The sequence below is a fragment of the Jaculus jaculus genome, chromosome 1 (genome assembly GCF_020740685.1).
Source record: "Jaculus jaculus isolate mJacJac1 chromosome 1, mJacJac1.mat.Y.cur, whole genome shotgun sequence".
NCBI lineage: Eukaryota > Metazoa > Chordata > Mammalia > Rodentia > Dipodidae > Jaculus > Jaculus jaculus.
Window position 1 is genome coordinate 263,413,629 of NC_059102.1, and position 15,314 is coordinate 263,428,942.

At 45.2% G+C, this 15,314-nt stretch overlaps 1 protein-coding gene across 3 annotated transcripts in view; it reads right to left on the bottom strand.

Annotated features, from left to right (window-relative positions):
• LOC101601540 (carbohydrate sulfotransferase 6) overlaps positions 1-15,314 on the bottom strand; it is a 37,847-nt gene that overhangs the window by 13,170 nt on the left and 9,363 nt on the right. Inside the window, exon 1 of one of the 3 annotated variants that reach the window (XM_045156515.1) lies at positions 14,702-15,110. The exons of 1 other annotated variant lie outside the window; for it this stretch is intronic. In XM_045156515.1, the coding sequence (XP_045012450.1) occupies positions 14,702-14,725 (24 nt within the window). In that variant the 5' untranslated portion in view covers positions 14,726-15,110. Of the gene's footprint in view, positions 1-9,704; positions 9,838-14,701; positions 15,111-15,314 lie in introns of those variants that run through there. One more of the 3 variants, XM_045156521.1, reaches the window with a different exon arrangement.

Consider the following 15,314-nt stretch of genomic DNA (forward strand, 5'->3'; position numbering starts at 1 on the left):
CAGAGGTAGGAGGATCACCATGAGTTCAAGGCCACCCTGAGACTCCATAGTGAATTCCAGGTCAGCCTGGGCTAGAGTGAGACCCTACCTCGAAAAACCAAAAAAAAAAAAAAGAGGGGGGGGGCTGCAGAGATGGTTTAGCAGTTAAGCGCTTGCCTGTGAAGCCTAAGGACCCCAGTTCGAGTCTCGATTCCCCAGGACCCACATTAGCCAGATGCACAGGGGGTCACACGCATATAGAGTTCATTTGCAGTGGCTGGAGGCCCTAGCATGCCCATTCTCTATCTGTCTCTGTCGCTCTCAAACAAATAAATAAAAATAAAAAGAGAGGAGAGAGATCCTCTTTGTATGAGGTGAAAATGTGAGGACTCTACACATGTGTTGTGGCACACATGTCACCTCGTTCATGCACACACACATGTATTACACTTTATTTATTTGTTTAGGGTATGGGGGGGATTAGGGGCTTACTCTAGCCCAGGATTTGGAACTTACTCTGTAGTTCCAGGCTGACCTCAAACTCACAGTGAACCTTCTATCTCTGCCTTCTGAGTGCTGGGATTAAAATCATTCACCACAAACCTGGTGGAGCCTGCCTTCAATCCCAGCACTCCAGAGGCAGAGGTAAGAGGATTGCTGTGAGTTCAAGGCCAGCCTGAGACTACACAGTGAATTCCAGATTAGCCTGGACTAGAGTGAAACCTCTACCTTGAAAAACAAAACAAACAAAAGAATCAGAATCTTGACTGAACCTAAAGACTAAATGAGAGCCAGGTGAAGTGGCTGATGCCTATAATTCCAGCACTCTAGAGACTGAGAGAGTGAGAATGGGCACACCAGGGCCTCTAGCCAGTGCAAATGAACGCCAGACGCATGTGCCACCTTGTGCATCTGGTTTATGTGGGACCTGGAGAATCAAATCTGGGTCCTTACACTTCACAGGAATGCACCTTAACCATTAAGCCATCTCTCCAGCCCTGCTGTGTACTTTAAAGGTACACTATCCTTTAAACATCCCTTACCATGTTTGGCCTGAGAGATACAGGAAAGGAATAGTTGTTCTGACAGGGTTGCAGATGGGAAAAGAGGCACAGGAGAGATGGTCTGGCATGGCAGGTACTGAGCTGGAGTGCAGCAACTTGTAGCCAAGCTCAGTCCACCCTCCACTAGACAGCTTCTCTCATCAGCAGCCTGTCCCAGCCCTGGCGTGGAATCTAAGGGAATGAAATGTAATACTGGGTGCAAATACCAGGCTCAGATTTCTCTGTTGGTGTCAGCTGGAGGCCATCCCTGCTCAGGAATCCCAAAGGCTAGGGACATTGCATTCTAAATGAAGAATCAGTAAATTTTAGGCCTCAAAGGCCACCAGTGAGGCAAAACCATGCTAATGGAGCTCAGTACATTCCTTAGGGAGAAGGAAGAATAGGAGGAAAAGGAGGGGAAGAGAAATGGAAATGAAGGACAGGATACAAGGTAAAGATGTTTATGGTGCAGTCAGTAAGTGCCATCTAATATTTAAAACTGGGCAAAGAAGCTGGGTATAGTGGCACACCCCTTTAATTCCAGCACTTGGGAGGCAAAGGATCACCATGAGTTTGAGGCCCACCCCGAGACTACATAGTGAAATCCAGGTCAGCCTGGGCCAGAGTGAGATCCTACCTCAAAATAAATAAATATAAAAATATAAAAACTGGGCAGAAGACTGAAAAGACATTTTTCCAAAGAAGATATACAGTCGGGCATGGTAGTGAATGCCTTTGATCCCAGCACTTCGGAGGCAGAAGTAAGAGAAACACCTAGAGTTTGAAGCCAGCCTGGACTAGAGTGAGACCCTACCTCAAAAAAAAAAAAAAAAAAAAAAAATTAAAAAAGAGGCAGCGGAGGCTGGGGATGCTCAGTGGGAGAGTGCTTGTGTAGCATGCACCAAGCATGGGCTAGACCAGCACCCAGCAAGGGGACAGAGAAGAGGGAAGAGGAGAACTTTTTAGGTTTCTTTGAGACACTATCCCAGGATGGCTTCAAACTTGCTATGCTGCCAAAGCTGGCTTTGAACTCTTTATCCTCCCGCCACCACTCCCTCAATTCTAGAATTACCATGATATGACACCACACCTGACAAGAATCATTTTTAGAATTACAAACGTTAAGCCGGGAGTGGTGTTGCATGCCTTTAATCCCAGCACGGGCAGGCAGAGGTAGGAGGATCATAGTGAGGTCACCCTGAGACTCCATAGTAAATTCCAAGTCAGCCTGGGCTAGAGTGAGACCCTACCTCAAAAAACAAAAACAAACGAACAAAAAAATTACAAGCGTTAGTGGAAATAGAAACCAGAACTTCTGCAGAGTGCTGGCAGAAATGTAAAATGGTGCAGCTAATATGGAAAATAGTCTGGCAATTCCTCAAAAGGCTAAATAGTGTTACCATATGATGCAGTAATTCCAGCCCTATATCCAAAAACTTGGAAACATATACGTCCACATTAAAGCTTGCTCATGAATTTCCACAGCAGTATTAATTTATAATATCCAAAACAGAGAAACATCCCAAATATCAATCAGTTAGTGAATGAATAAACAAAGTATGGTGTTGAATACAACAGAAAATCCTCTGGCAATAAGAAGAATGATATAGGGCTGGAGAGATGACTTAGCAGTTAAGGTGCTTGCCGGAAAAGCCAAAGAACCCAGGTTCGATTCCCCAGGACACACATAAGCCAGATGCACAAGGTGGCACATGTGTCTGGAGTTCATTTGCAGTGGCTAGAGGCCCTGGCACACTCATTCTCTCTCAAATAAATAAATAAAAATAATACTTTTAAAAAAGATCCGGGAGTAGTGGTGCACACCTTTAATCCTAGCACTTGGGAGGCAGAGGTAAGAGGATCGCTGTGAGTTCAAGGCCAGCCTGGGTTACAGTGAGACCCTACTTCAAAAAACAAACAAACACAGAGGATGAAATCAGAGAATCACTCCCATTCACAATTGCATCAAAAAAAAATAAAGTACCTTGGAATAAACCTAACCAAGGAAGTAAAGAATCTCTACAATGAGAACTTTAAAACACTTATGCGAGAAATTGCAGAAGACACTAGAAAGTGGAGAAACATCCCTTGTTCCTGGATTGGAAGAATCAATATTGTGAAAATGGCAATCTTACCTAAAGCAATCTACACATTTAATGCAATCCCTATCAAAATTCCAAAGGCTTTCTTCATGGAAATAGAAAAAAAAAATACAAAAATTCATTTGGAATCACAAAAACCTCAAATATCTAAAATAATACTGAGCAACAAAAATAAGGCTGGTGGTATCACCATACCTGATTTTAACCTATACTACAGAGCTATAGTAACAAAAACAGCATGGTACTGGCACAAAAACAGACATGTAGATCAGTGGAACAGAATAGAGGACCCAGGTGTAGCTATAGCCACCTGATATTCAATAAAAATGCCAAAAATACTCATTGGAGAAGAGACAGTCTCTTCAGCAAATGGTGTTTTGAAAACTGGATATATGTCTGCAGAAGATATATATATATATCCTTCTCTCTCGCCATGCACAAGAATTAAGTCCAAATGGATTAAAGACCTGAAACTCTGAAACTGCTAGAGGAAAAAGTAGGAGAAACCCTTCAATATATTGGTCTTGGCAAAGACTTTCTGAATACAACCCCAATTGCTCAGGCAATAAAACCACAGATTAATCACTGGGACCTCATGAAATTACAAAGATTTTGCACTGCAAAGGACACAGTGAAAAAAGCAAAGAGGCAACCTACAGAATGGGAAAAAATCTTCGCTAGCTATATATCTGATAGAGGATTAATATCTAGGATATACAAAGAACTCAAAAAGTTAAATAATAAGGAATCAAACAAGCCAATCAAAAAATGGGCTATGGAGCTAAATAGAGCATTCTCAAAGGAAGAAATACGAATGGCATATAATGTTCCACATCACTAGTCATCAGGGAAATGCAGATTAAAACTACATTGAGATTCCATCTCACTCCTGTCAGATTGGCCACCATCATGAAAACAAATGATCATAAATGTTGGCAGCGATGTGGAAAAAGAGGAACCCTTCTACACTGCTGGTGGGAATGCAATCTGGTCCAGCCATTGTGGAAAACAGTGTGGAGGTTCCTAAAACAGCTAAAGATTGATCTACCATATGACCCAGCTATAGCACTCCTAGGCATATATCCAAAGGACTCATCTCATTTCCTTAGAAGTACGTGCTCAACCATGTTTATTGCTGCTCAATTTATAATAGCTGGGAAATGGAACCAGCCTAGATGTCCCTCAACTGATGAGTGGATAATGAAGATGTGGCACATTTATACAATGGAGTTCTACTCAGCGGTAAAGAAAAATGAAGTTATGAAACTTGCAGAAAAATGATAGACCTGGAAAGGATTATACTAAGTGAGGTAACCCATGCCCAGAAAGCCAAGCACCACATGTTCTCTCTCATATGTGGATCCTAGCTACAGATGATTGGGCTTCTGTGTGAGAAGGAAAATACTTGGTAGAAGAGGCCAGTAAGTTAAAAGGAGACATAAAGGGAAGAGAAAGGAAGGGAGGAGGATAATTAATAGGTTGATATTGTATATATTACTATATACAATGATTGTAATGGGGAGGTAATATGATGGAGAATGTAATTTCAAAGGGGAAAGTGTGGGGGTGGGGAGGGAGGGAATTACCATGGGATATTTTTTTATAATCATGGAAAATGTTAATAAAAATTTAAAAAAAATAAAAATAAATAATATAAAATTAAACAAACAAACAAACTAAAAGAAGACCATGACCACGCATGGGTGGAGTTTGCCTGCCTTCACTTTCTGGAAGTTTCTGGAAGAGGTGTCTGCAGACCTGAGCTGCCAGCTGGCCAGAGAAGGCCAATGCCATTGGGTAGAGGATCTCCCCCTATACAGAGTAAAGTGTTGTATCTACCCAACTCAAACCCAACCTCAGGACTGTGCACTGGGCCTGGCTGTGGCCGAAGACATGCCTGGCTCAGGACTTGGCTTCAGTGGCTATTCCTGCCAATTCTGGCTATGCAGAGGCAGGGAGGCTGAACTTACACAGTACAGAGGCTGCAGGAGGAAACAGATGGAAAATCTACTAGGAAGTGAATGCAAATCAGCCCAGTGGCACAGACCTGTTTTCCCAGATATACATGAGGCTGAAGCAAGACTACTGCAAGCTCAGGGCCCTCCCCGATAATTTAGGATATAGCTCACTGGTGCTCGCCTAGCATGTACAAAGCCCTAGGCTCAATCCCCACTACTGCAAAGTCAGTTTGGGAAAGGGGACTAAAGATTCCTTAGCTCTTTCCCAGACTCTGAGCTTCAGGGATTCTGTTTAGAAAAATCCTTTCTATGACGCTAGGAATATTGCTTAGTGGTAGAGTGATTGTCTAACATACATGAGGCCCTGGGTTCCATTCCTAACACTGAACCAACAAAAAGTTTTTTTTTTTTTTCTTCTCTCATACACAGTTACCATAGACCATGCCTGTGACCCAAAAATTGTAGGGAGTTCTTTGTACTAGTAGGCAAGCAATCAATTCTGCAGTTCTATTCTCATTCTAGATTCTTGGAAAGAGAACCAGAGCCCATAGTCACAGTTCCCAAGACCACTACTCCTCCCCACTCAGACGTGACTTGCAAGCCACACATTTAACTATTTAATTTTACTTATTGCTATACAACAGGGTTCTCATGGTCCTTTACTGAAAGAGTCAATCTATTTGCTTTAATTATTCACAGCACTTGGAAATGTTGATGTTTATGGTTCTATTATTATAGCCGAGTGCCTTTAATCCCAGGGACGCAGAAGGGGAGGATCGCAGTGAGTGAGTCTGAGGCAAGCCTAAGACTATACAGTGAATTCCAGGTCAGCCTACTTGGTGTGTGTGTTGGGGGTGGAATCAAAGGCTATTAGAAAGGATAGAAATGAAGAGATGCACAGGGTGAAGGAGGAGGAACTTCCTGGTCCTTTCCCACTTGGTGGCCTCCAGGTATCCTGGAGCCCTGTCCTTAGGGTTTTCATAAAGACTCTGTATTTAATGTTAAACAGGGTGGGGAAACCCTGTGAGGCCTGTCTGTTTAGATTCTTTTTGGCTTCTCTATGCAACATTCCTTCCTTCTGGGTATGAGGCAGTCTCTCTTCTGAAATTGAAATGCTGGGCTGCAGAGATGGCTTAGCAGTTCAAGGAGCTTTTTTGAAATCAAAGTGTCATGATCTACTATCAGACAAGGTAAGGCAGGGGAAGATTGGAATTGCTATGACCTGCCTTAGAGGGGAGATAGGAGCCAAAATCATGACCATTATCCATCACACCCCCACAGAAATCCTCCACGTGCACTTTGTACCATGTCTAAAGTGACAATCACAGACTCATGCAGCAGGATGCCTTCCCCTGCAGCAGCTCAGTGTCCATACGATTATACCTTTGCATATCCCCAGCTTCCAGGCCAGAACCTGCATATTAGTTTGTTTTTCCAAGACAGGATCTCTTTCTAGCCCAAGGCTAACCTGGAAGTCACTGTGTAGCCCCAAGGCAATCCTTCTACCTCTGTGCTGGTACCCAGCTATTTTATTAAACTTTTTAAACTTTTTTATTTTTTAAATTTTTGTTTATTTTTATTTATTTTATTTTATTTAAGAGCGAAAGACAAAGAAAGAGGCAGAGAGAGAGAGAGAATAGGCACGCCAGAGCCTCCAGCCACTGTAAAGAACTCCAGATGTCTGCGCCCCCTGGTGCATCTGGCTAACATAAATCCTGGGGAATTGAGCCTTGAACCGGGGTCCTTAGGCTTCACAGGCAAATGCTTAACTGCTAAGCCATCTCTCCAGCCCTTATTAAACTGTTAATTGAATATTTTATTTATTTTTAGAGAGAGTGAAACCATTTCTCCCTTATTAAACTTTTAAATTGCTTTATATTTTATTTTTATTTATTTATTTATTTTGGTTTTTGGAGGCAGGGTCTTACTCTGTCTCAGGCTAACCTGGAATTAACTATTTAGTCTCAGGGTGGCCTTGAACTCACAGCTACCCTCCTACCTCTGCCTCCTGAGTGCTGGGATTAAAGGCATGTGCTACCATGCCTAGCTGCTTTATATTAGCAGTTTAAGGCATTTGCTTGCAATGCCAAAGGATCCAGGTTCGATTCCCCAGGACCCACGTTAGCCAGATGCACAAGGGGGCAAACAAGTCTGGAGTTCGTTTACAGTGGCTGGAGGCTCTGGTGTGCCTATTCTCTCCCCTACCCCTCCCTCTCTCTGTCAAATAAATAAAATTAAAACAAACAAAAAACAGGTGGTGCCTTCTGACCCCATGCACCTATTAAAAAAAAAAAAAAAAAAGTAAAGTAGGGCTGGAGAGAGATGGCTTAAAGGCTAAGGCACTTGCCTGTAAATCCAAAGGACCTAGGTTTGATTCCTTAGGTCCCAACATAAGCCAAATGTACAAGGTGGCACAGGGTCTGGAGTTCATTTGCAGTGGCTAGAGGCTCTGGTGTGCCACTCTGTGTGCATGTGGGACCTTGTGTGTCAGGTTTACATGGGATTTGGAGAGTCAAACATGGATCTTTAGGTTTCGCAGGCAAGCACCTTAACAGCTAAGCCATTTCCCCAGCCTTCTTTTAGGTGTTTTTTTTTTTTTTAAATTTTAGAGAGAGGAAAGAGAGAGAGAGAGAGAGAGAGAGAGAGAGAGAGAGAGAGGGAGGGAGGGAGGGAGGGAGGAAGGAAGGAGAGAATTGGTGCCAGGGCCTCAGCCACTGTAATCAACTCAGATGCTTGAGCCACCAAGTGGGCCTGTGCAACCTTGTGCTGCTTATGCTAGCCTCACCTTCGTGCATCTGGCTTATGTGGGATCTGGAGAGTTGAACCTCTGGACTGCAGGCAAGCGATATGAACACTAAGCTACCTCTCCAACACTCTTTCTTTTATCTTTTCTTTTCTTTTCTTTTTTTTTTTTTTTTTTTTTTGAGGTAGGGTCTCACTCTGGCCCAGGCTGACCTGGAATTCACTATGTAGTCTCAGGGTGGCCTTGAACTCACGGTGATCCTCCTACCTCTGCCTCCCGAGTGCTGGGATTAAAGACATGTGCCACCACATGCAGCTCCTCTTTTTCATTTATTTTTTTGAGGTAGGGACTTACTCTTGCCCAGGCTGACCTAGAATTCACTATGTAGTCTTTGGATAGCCTGGAGCTCATACTGATTTTCCTAACTTTATCTCCAAGTACCACACCCATCTTGGGCAAATTTCTTAACTAAGTGCCCTTTTATTTCTTTACTCTATAGAATAAGGGGGATAGTATGCCTAACTTACGAGCTTCATTTGAAGACTCAATGTGTGAATCTTTGTAAAGTACTAAGATCAGGCTCATGGTAAACTTGCAAGTGTTCAGGAATCTCAAATTCTGGGTCACAATTATAGTCTATGAATCTAAGGAAGAGTATGCATAAGGGAATCCCAAGGACAATAGTTCTAACACTTTGGTGACCTTATGATCCTAACGAGAAGATAGCAAGCACAGGCAGGAGGACACAAGCAATATGCAAAACACAGGGCGATGAGGAATAATGGCTGAAAGTCTACTTTTCTGTCTTATCCCAGGACGACCAGTGCAGTGCTAGACTTTGACCTCATCACACAGCCTTCCTCGGCCTACAGGGCTCTCACACAGTGTACTATCCCTAATAGCTTTGCTACTGATCCAGTCAATTATAGCTCTAAGTCGAACAGTCAAGATCTTCCAGCTCCGAACGGAGGATGGTGGTGCACACTGTTAATCTCAGCACTCAGGAGGGAAGTAGGAGTTATTGGGAACTATGAGTTCGAGGACAGCCTGAGACTACATAGTGAATTCCAGGTCAGCCTGGGCTAGAATGAAACCCTGCTTCGAAAAAACAAAGAGCGAAAAGAAAATCCATATTCTGGGGCACCTACACGTAAGACCAAGACAGCCCAATGTCAAGCAGCCAGAAGCGAGGTAACTGGATTCAAATTCATATAGGTCTGGTTCCAAACTCACTCAACTATTTTTCCTTTAAGAATTCTATGGGGAAAGCGCCTGATGAGCGTTTTAAAGCCAAGTCTTTTTGAAAGGCAAGTTTCAAGAGATGGAGGACCTCCCGCCCCTAAACGAGGGTATTCCGGGAGGACGCCTGAAGTCTAGGGCAGACGCTTCCCAAACCCTGGCCCGGCAGTGGTGCGCTTCCCAAGTCGCGGATGCCACAGCCACCCTCCCCGCACCAACCCGAGCCGGGCAACGGGACCGAAGAGGCTCCTGGGCTGCGACTCTGGTCTGGCTCTAAGCCCGCGTTGGGGTGGAACATCCCGCGTGGAGAGCCGGCAAATCAACGTCCCCCGAAGCCTGGCTACTCCGCTGACCACAGCCCACAGCCAGCTCTCTCTCTTCACCGGGAGTCGGCGAGGGCCATGGGGTTCTTAGGTCCCACAGTTACGAAGGGGCACCCGGTGATGACAGCGCCCGGACTCCGGGAGGACGCACGGGTAGCGTGGGAAGCACCCGGAGACCCCAGTAGGAGTGTGCAAACCAGGAAAAGACGCGCAACGAGGAGGCGAAGCTGGGGGTCTGAGCCCCCACCTCCCCGGGACGATGGAAGGGACCCAGTCCTCCCGCCCGGCACTCAGCCCCCGGCCCGGCCCCGCTCTACCTGCGCGCTGCTGGCCGGCGCGCACACCCGCGATGAGCCGCTCCGAGGTGGCTCGCGTCCCGGGCGACAGGCGGGAGCGAAGGAAGGAAAGAGGCCAGGGGCCCCGCTCCGCTCCCCTCCCGTCCCCGGCGGCGACTGTGGGACCACGCCCCGGGGGAGGGACGCCCTGCCGAGGGCGGGAGCAGGTAGGCTCGGGGGTGCGCGGTCCACCCCCACCCGCCGGGGATGTCTGTCTCTGCGTTCTCGCGGCCACCTCTCAGCCCACCAATGAACCGAAAAATCTGTCTCCCTCCGGCCCCCAGAGGAGGGAGGTTCTGGGAGGACAAAAGGCCCTTGTGAAGGAAATCGAATCTTCCTCTTGCCCCCTCCATGCACCCGGTGGCATCCTCGCAGCAAAGGGACCTGGAATCCAAACCGCTTCCCAAGTCCTAAGAGACCCAGGCACTTTGATGCCAGGGGTACCCATGCTGACTCCCGAGCAGAGGACTGGGGAGGGGCTGAGAGACCAGCTGGGTTTTAGGAACCTGACCTGCAGTTGTCCTACTCCCGGCCCTCCCTTGTCCCAGATAGCCTCGACCCAGAGGCCAGGGCTTGATAACAGTTCCGGATAAATACAGGACACGTTTCAACAAATAAAACAGATTTTCTCCTTTACAGGCAACAGGGCAGAACCCAAGCAAACAGAAAAGACGGATCCCTGCGGAAGACTTGTAAATCTGTGGTGGGGTCTGAACCGAGTCCCTGCTGTTGGAAGTGTACCGTAGCGCAGCCTTTCCCGGGTGCGGCTTGGCAACAATTAACATCCTTGTACATGGCTATAAGATGTCTGAACCAGTCATTCATTTCTAGGATCTATCTTAAGCAACAAGGATTTAAAGCTTTAAAGAAGTGGTACTCAGCCGGGCGTGGGGGCGCACGCCTTTAATCCCAGCACTCGGGAGGCAGAGGTAGGAGGATCGCCGTCAGTTCGAGGCCACCCTGAGATGACAGAGTTAATTTCAGGTCAGCCTGGACCAGAGTGAGACCCTACCTCGAAAAACCAAAAAAAAGAAGTGGTACTCACACAACAACCCCCCCCCCCAAAATGCAAAGAACACAAAAGACGAGAAAGATGTGTTTTAGAATGTTAGCCACTAATTTGGGATAATGGAGTTGGACAGTTATTTTTAAAAACTTAGCCTGGCATGGTGAGGCACGCCTTTAACCTAAGCACTCAGGAGACAGGAGGATCTCTGGGAGTTCAAGGCTAGCCTGAGACTACATGGTGAATTCCGGTGAGACCCTACCTCGAAAAAAAAAAAAATTTTTTTTTTTTCGAGGTAGGGTCTCACTCTGGTCCAGGCTGACCTGGAATTAACTCTGTCATCTCAGGGTGGCCTTGAACTCATGGCAATTCTCCTACCTCTTCCTCCCGAGGGCTGGGATTATTGGTGTGCTCCACCATGCCCGGCTAAAAACAAATTTTTTTTTAATTAAGCATGGTGGGTTATGGCTGTAGTTTCAGCATTCAGAAGGCCTGAGGCACAACGACTGCCTCCAGTTTGAGGCCAGCCTAGGTTACACAAACCCTGTCTGAAGAAAACATTTAAGGTTTAGACTGGAGATAGCTCAGTGGTTAATGTACCTGCCTGCAAAGCCTAACTACCTCGTTTTCATACCCCAGTACACATGTAAATCCAGATGCAACAGGGTGGCACATGCATCTGGAATTTGTTTGCAGTAGCTAGAGGCCCTTGCATGCCAATTCTCTCTCTCAAATAAATAAGTAAATAATTTTTTTAAAAACTAAGGCTTAGGGCTGGAGGGATGGCTTAGCAGTTAAGGCACTTGCCTGCAAAGCCACAGGACCCAGGTTCAATTCCCCAGGACCCACGTAAGCCAGATGTACAAGATGGCCCATGTTTCTGGAATCCTTTTGCACCAGTTGGAGGCTCTGGCATGCCCATTCTCTCCCTCTCCCTCTCCCCCCCCCCCCCCGTGTTAAATAAATGAACAAATAAAATATGTTTTACGGGCTGGAGAGATGGCTTAGTGGTTAAGCGATTGCCTGTGAAGCCTAAGGACCCCGGTTCAAGGCTCGGTTCCCCAGGTCCCACGTTAGCCAGATGCACAAGGGGGTGCACGCATCTGGAGTTCATTTGCAGAGGCTGGAAGCCCTGGCACGCCCATTCCCTCTCTCTCCCTCTATCTGTCTTTCTCTCTGTGTCTGTTGCTCTCAAATAAATAAATAAATTTAAAAAATATTAAAAAAAATGTTTTACCTTCCAGTGAGTTGTTGGCCAGGGAGGTCCCTGATGCCTCCAAAACATTACAGGTCATTGCTAAGGCCCTTGGTTTCCCACCAGGAATAGATGGTAGGACCCCACTGCTCAAGACTCCACATACTTGGGCTGCAAGGTAAGTGAGAAATCCTGCTGGAGGTGAGCTGAAAACTTCCTCCATGTAGACCAGCTGACAGAAAACAGGAAAAAGCTACTTTGCATGCAGTTCAATGGGAGAGAGAAATCACCAGTGACAATACTCAACAGTGGACACTGCAAGCCTTATATTTGGCCAACCAGGCCAAATGAGCCAATGGGTGCAATAGTTGTATGTCTGTTATGGGGGAAACCAACCACCATCTAATTTGACTGGAAAACTGCTCCACAGGAGGGAATATATGCCTGACACTTAAAGCCTACAATAGTAATCATGAGTCCTAGGGGTGTAACATCTGCTTCTGTCTGGCTACATATATATACTATGCTCACCAAAATGCCCAGTAAGCACTTGTCTGAATGTTCATATCCATATATTAATGCTATTTTCACTTTTGATTAGAGAACCTTCTCTTTTCAGATGGAAGTGACCTTGGGATGATTCAGAAGGCATCATGGTGCTGGGAAGAAATGACAGAGGAGTGCTCAGCACTGCAATATCTCTACCACACCTTCCAAGGCTCAGGGTCCACTGTGGAAGAGGTGGTGGAAAGAATGTAAGAGCCAAAGGAAAGGTAGGACTCCTTACAACGTGCTCCTCCAGACACAAAACGGCCTAGATATCCATGACCTCACAGTGCCTGGCACTACCTACACAAGACCATAAAAGGAGGAAAAGATCATGACATCAAAATAAAAGGGAGACTGATTAAGAGGGGGAAGGGATATGATGGAGAATGGAGTTTCAAAGGGGAATGTGAGGGCAGAGAGGGAATTACCATGCGTTATTGTTTACAATCATAGAAGTTGTTAATAAAGAAAAGAAAAAGAGGGGTGGAGCTTTGGAGGTGTGAGATGTGAAGGGGTCTTATTTGGAGGTGCTCTCGGGACTTCAAGGTACTACCTTCTCTTCCCACAAGTACATGGAAGCATGTTCATAACTAGTTTGTATCCAAATTCTCTCTCCTTTTTTTATTTTTAAAAAATATTTTATTTTATTTGTTTGACAGAGAAAGAGGGCGGGAGAGAGAATGGGCACGCCAGGGCCTCCAGCCACTGCAAACAAATTCCAGATGCGTGCACCCCCTTGTGCATCTGGCTAACGTGGGTCCTGGGAAATCGAACTTGGGTCCTTTAGCTTTGCAGGCAAACACCTTAACTGCTAAGCCATCTGTCCAGCCCACTTATATATATATTTTTTCTATTATTTTTAAGCTTTATTTTATCATTCTTATCCAACACACTTATATATTTTTAAGTATTTCATTTTTATTTATTTGAGAGAGAGAAAGAATGGGCACACCAAGACCTTCAGCCACTGCAATTGAACTCTAGACACATGTGCTACCTTGTGCATATGCGTGGCCTTGCGCATGTGTCTCCATGTGCTTATGTGGGATCTGGGGAATCAAACTTGGGTCCTTAAGCTTCACAGACAAGCACCTTACCTGCTAAACCATCTCTCCAGCCCCTCCCCCATAAAACTTTTCTTTTTCTTTTGTTTTTTTTTGAGGTATGGTCTCTCTCTAGCTCAGGCTGACCTGGAATTCACTCAATTCCCAGGGTGACCTTGAATTCATGGCGATCTTCCTACCTCTGCCTCCCAATTGCTGGGATTAAAGGTGTGCGCCACCACACCCTGCAGGCTATGGTAGGTGGATCACCATGAGTTTGAGGCCACCCTGAGACTACATAGTAAATTTCTGGTCAACCTGGGCTAGAGTGAGACCCTACCCCGAAAAACAAAGAAAAGTCAGTGGCTGGAGGAATGGCTTAGCAGTTAAGGTGCTTGCCTGCAAAACCAAAGGACCCAGGTTTGATTACCCAGGACCTACATAAGCCAGATACACAAGGTGGCACATGTGTCTGGAGTTCATTTGCAGTGGCTGGAGGCCCTGGCATGCCCATTCTCTCTCCCTCTCCCTTTCTCTGCATCTTTCTCTCTGTCAAATAAATAAATACATAAAAACAAAATATTTTAAAAAGTAAAATAAAAAACAAAGCCGGGCATGGTGGCGCATGCCTTTAATTCCAGCACTTGGGAGGCAGAAGTAGGATCGCAGTGAGTTTGAGGCCACCCTGAGACTACATAGTCAGTTCCAGGTCAGCCTGGACTACAGTGAGACCCTACCTCAAAAAACAAAACTAAACTAAACTAAACAAAAAAAAAAACTGGGCTAGAGTGATGGCTTAGAGGTTAATGCACTTGCCTGTGAAGACTAAGGACCCATGTTTGACTCTCCAGGTCCCACATAAGCCAGACACATAAGATGATGCACACAAGATGACCCATGTGTATGGAGTTCATTTGCAGTGGCTGGAGGCCCAGGCACACTAATACTTTCATGAAATATACAAAAAATGGGGGGAGAGAGGGAAATACCATGGGATATTGTTTACAATTATGGAAGTTGTCATTAAAAATAATTTAAAAATAAAAAATAAACAACAAAACCCCCCAAAATATAAATAAATAAAACGCATTAGTATGAAGAGGAAGGGGGTAAAGAGAAAGGAACAGAAAAGAGGAGAGAGCGTTGTTACCCATATATGGAAACTAAGTAGTGCCTAGCGCCTTACCTGATTCAAACAGAAACAAATCATTTGATAAAATCAGGACTCTTTCTTTCTCTCCATACCCCTACACTGAGAAATCACCTCAAACTCTCACTAGCTCTGTGTTACAGCTCAGTTAATTTCCCACTATTTCTCCTCTTGCCAGTCTGCTGTGTGATTCAGGTCCAGAAGCTAACAACATCTGATCTGAAAATAACCTGATATTCACCAAACACAGTTGGAATTTTCCAGCCCATGTCTGTCACTTGCCATGTGGATTCCACTGAAAACTCTCCTTTACTTGGGGTTGGACTAGAGGACTTTTGCCAAAGAGCTAACAAAAGCTCCAAGGTCTTTAAGTGCAGCGCTGGCAGAGCCAGGCCGCTGATGAGTAACTCAGAGGCGTGTGCGACCTCTGCCTCCCTCCTCTTCCCCCATCCAAGGCCTTTTCCTTTAAAAGCCACAGGAAACCTTCCAGTTTGAACATTTTAATTAGAAAGTTATAAAATGTCATGGTTCTTACACATAAATTTTGTACTAGAATAATTTAACAAATTACAATGTGTATCTTTGGTGTATTTTCCATCTCAGTAGTTTTTTTTTTTTTAATTTAATTACTTCAATTTAGGGTCTTGCT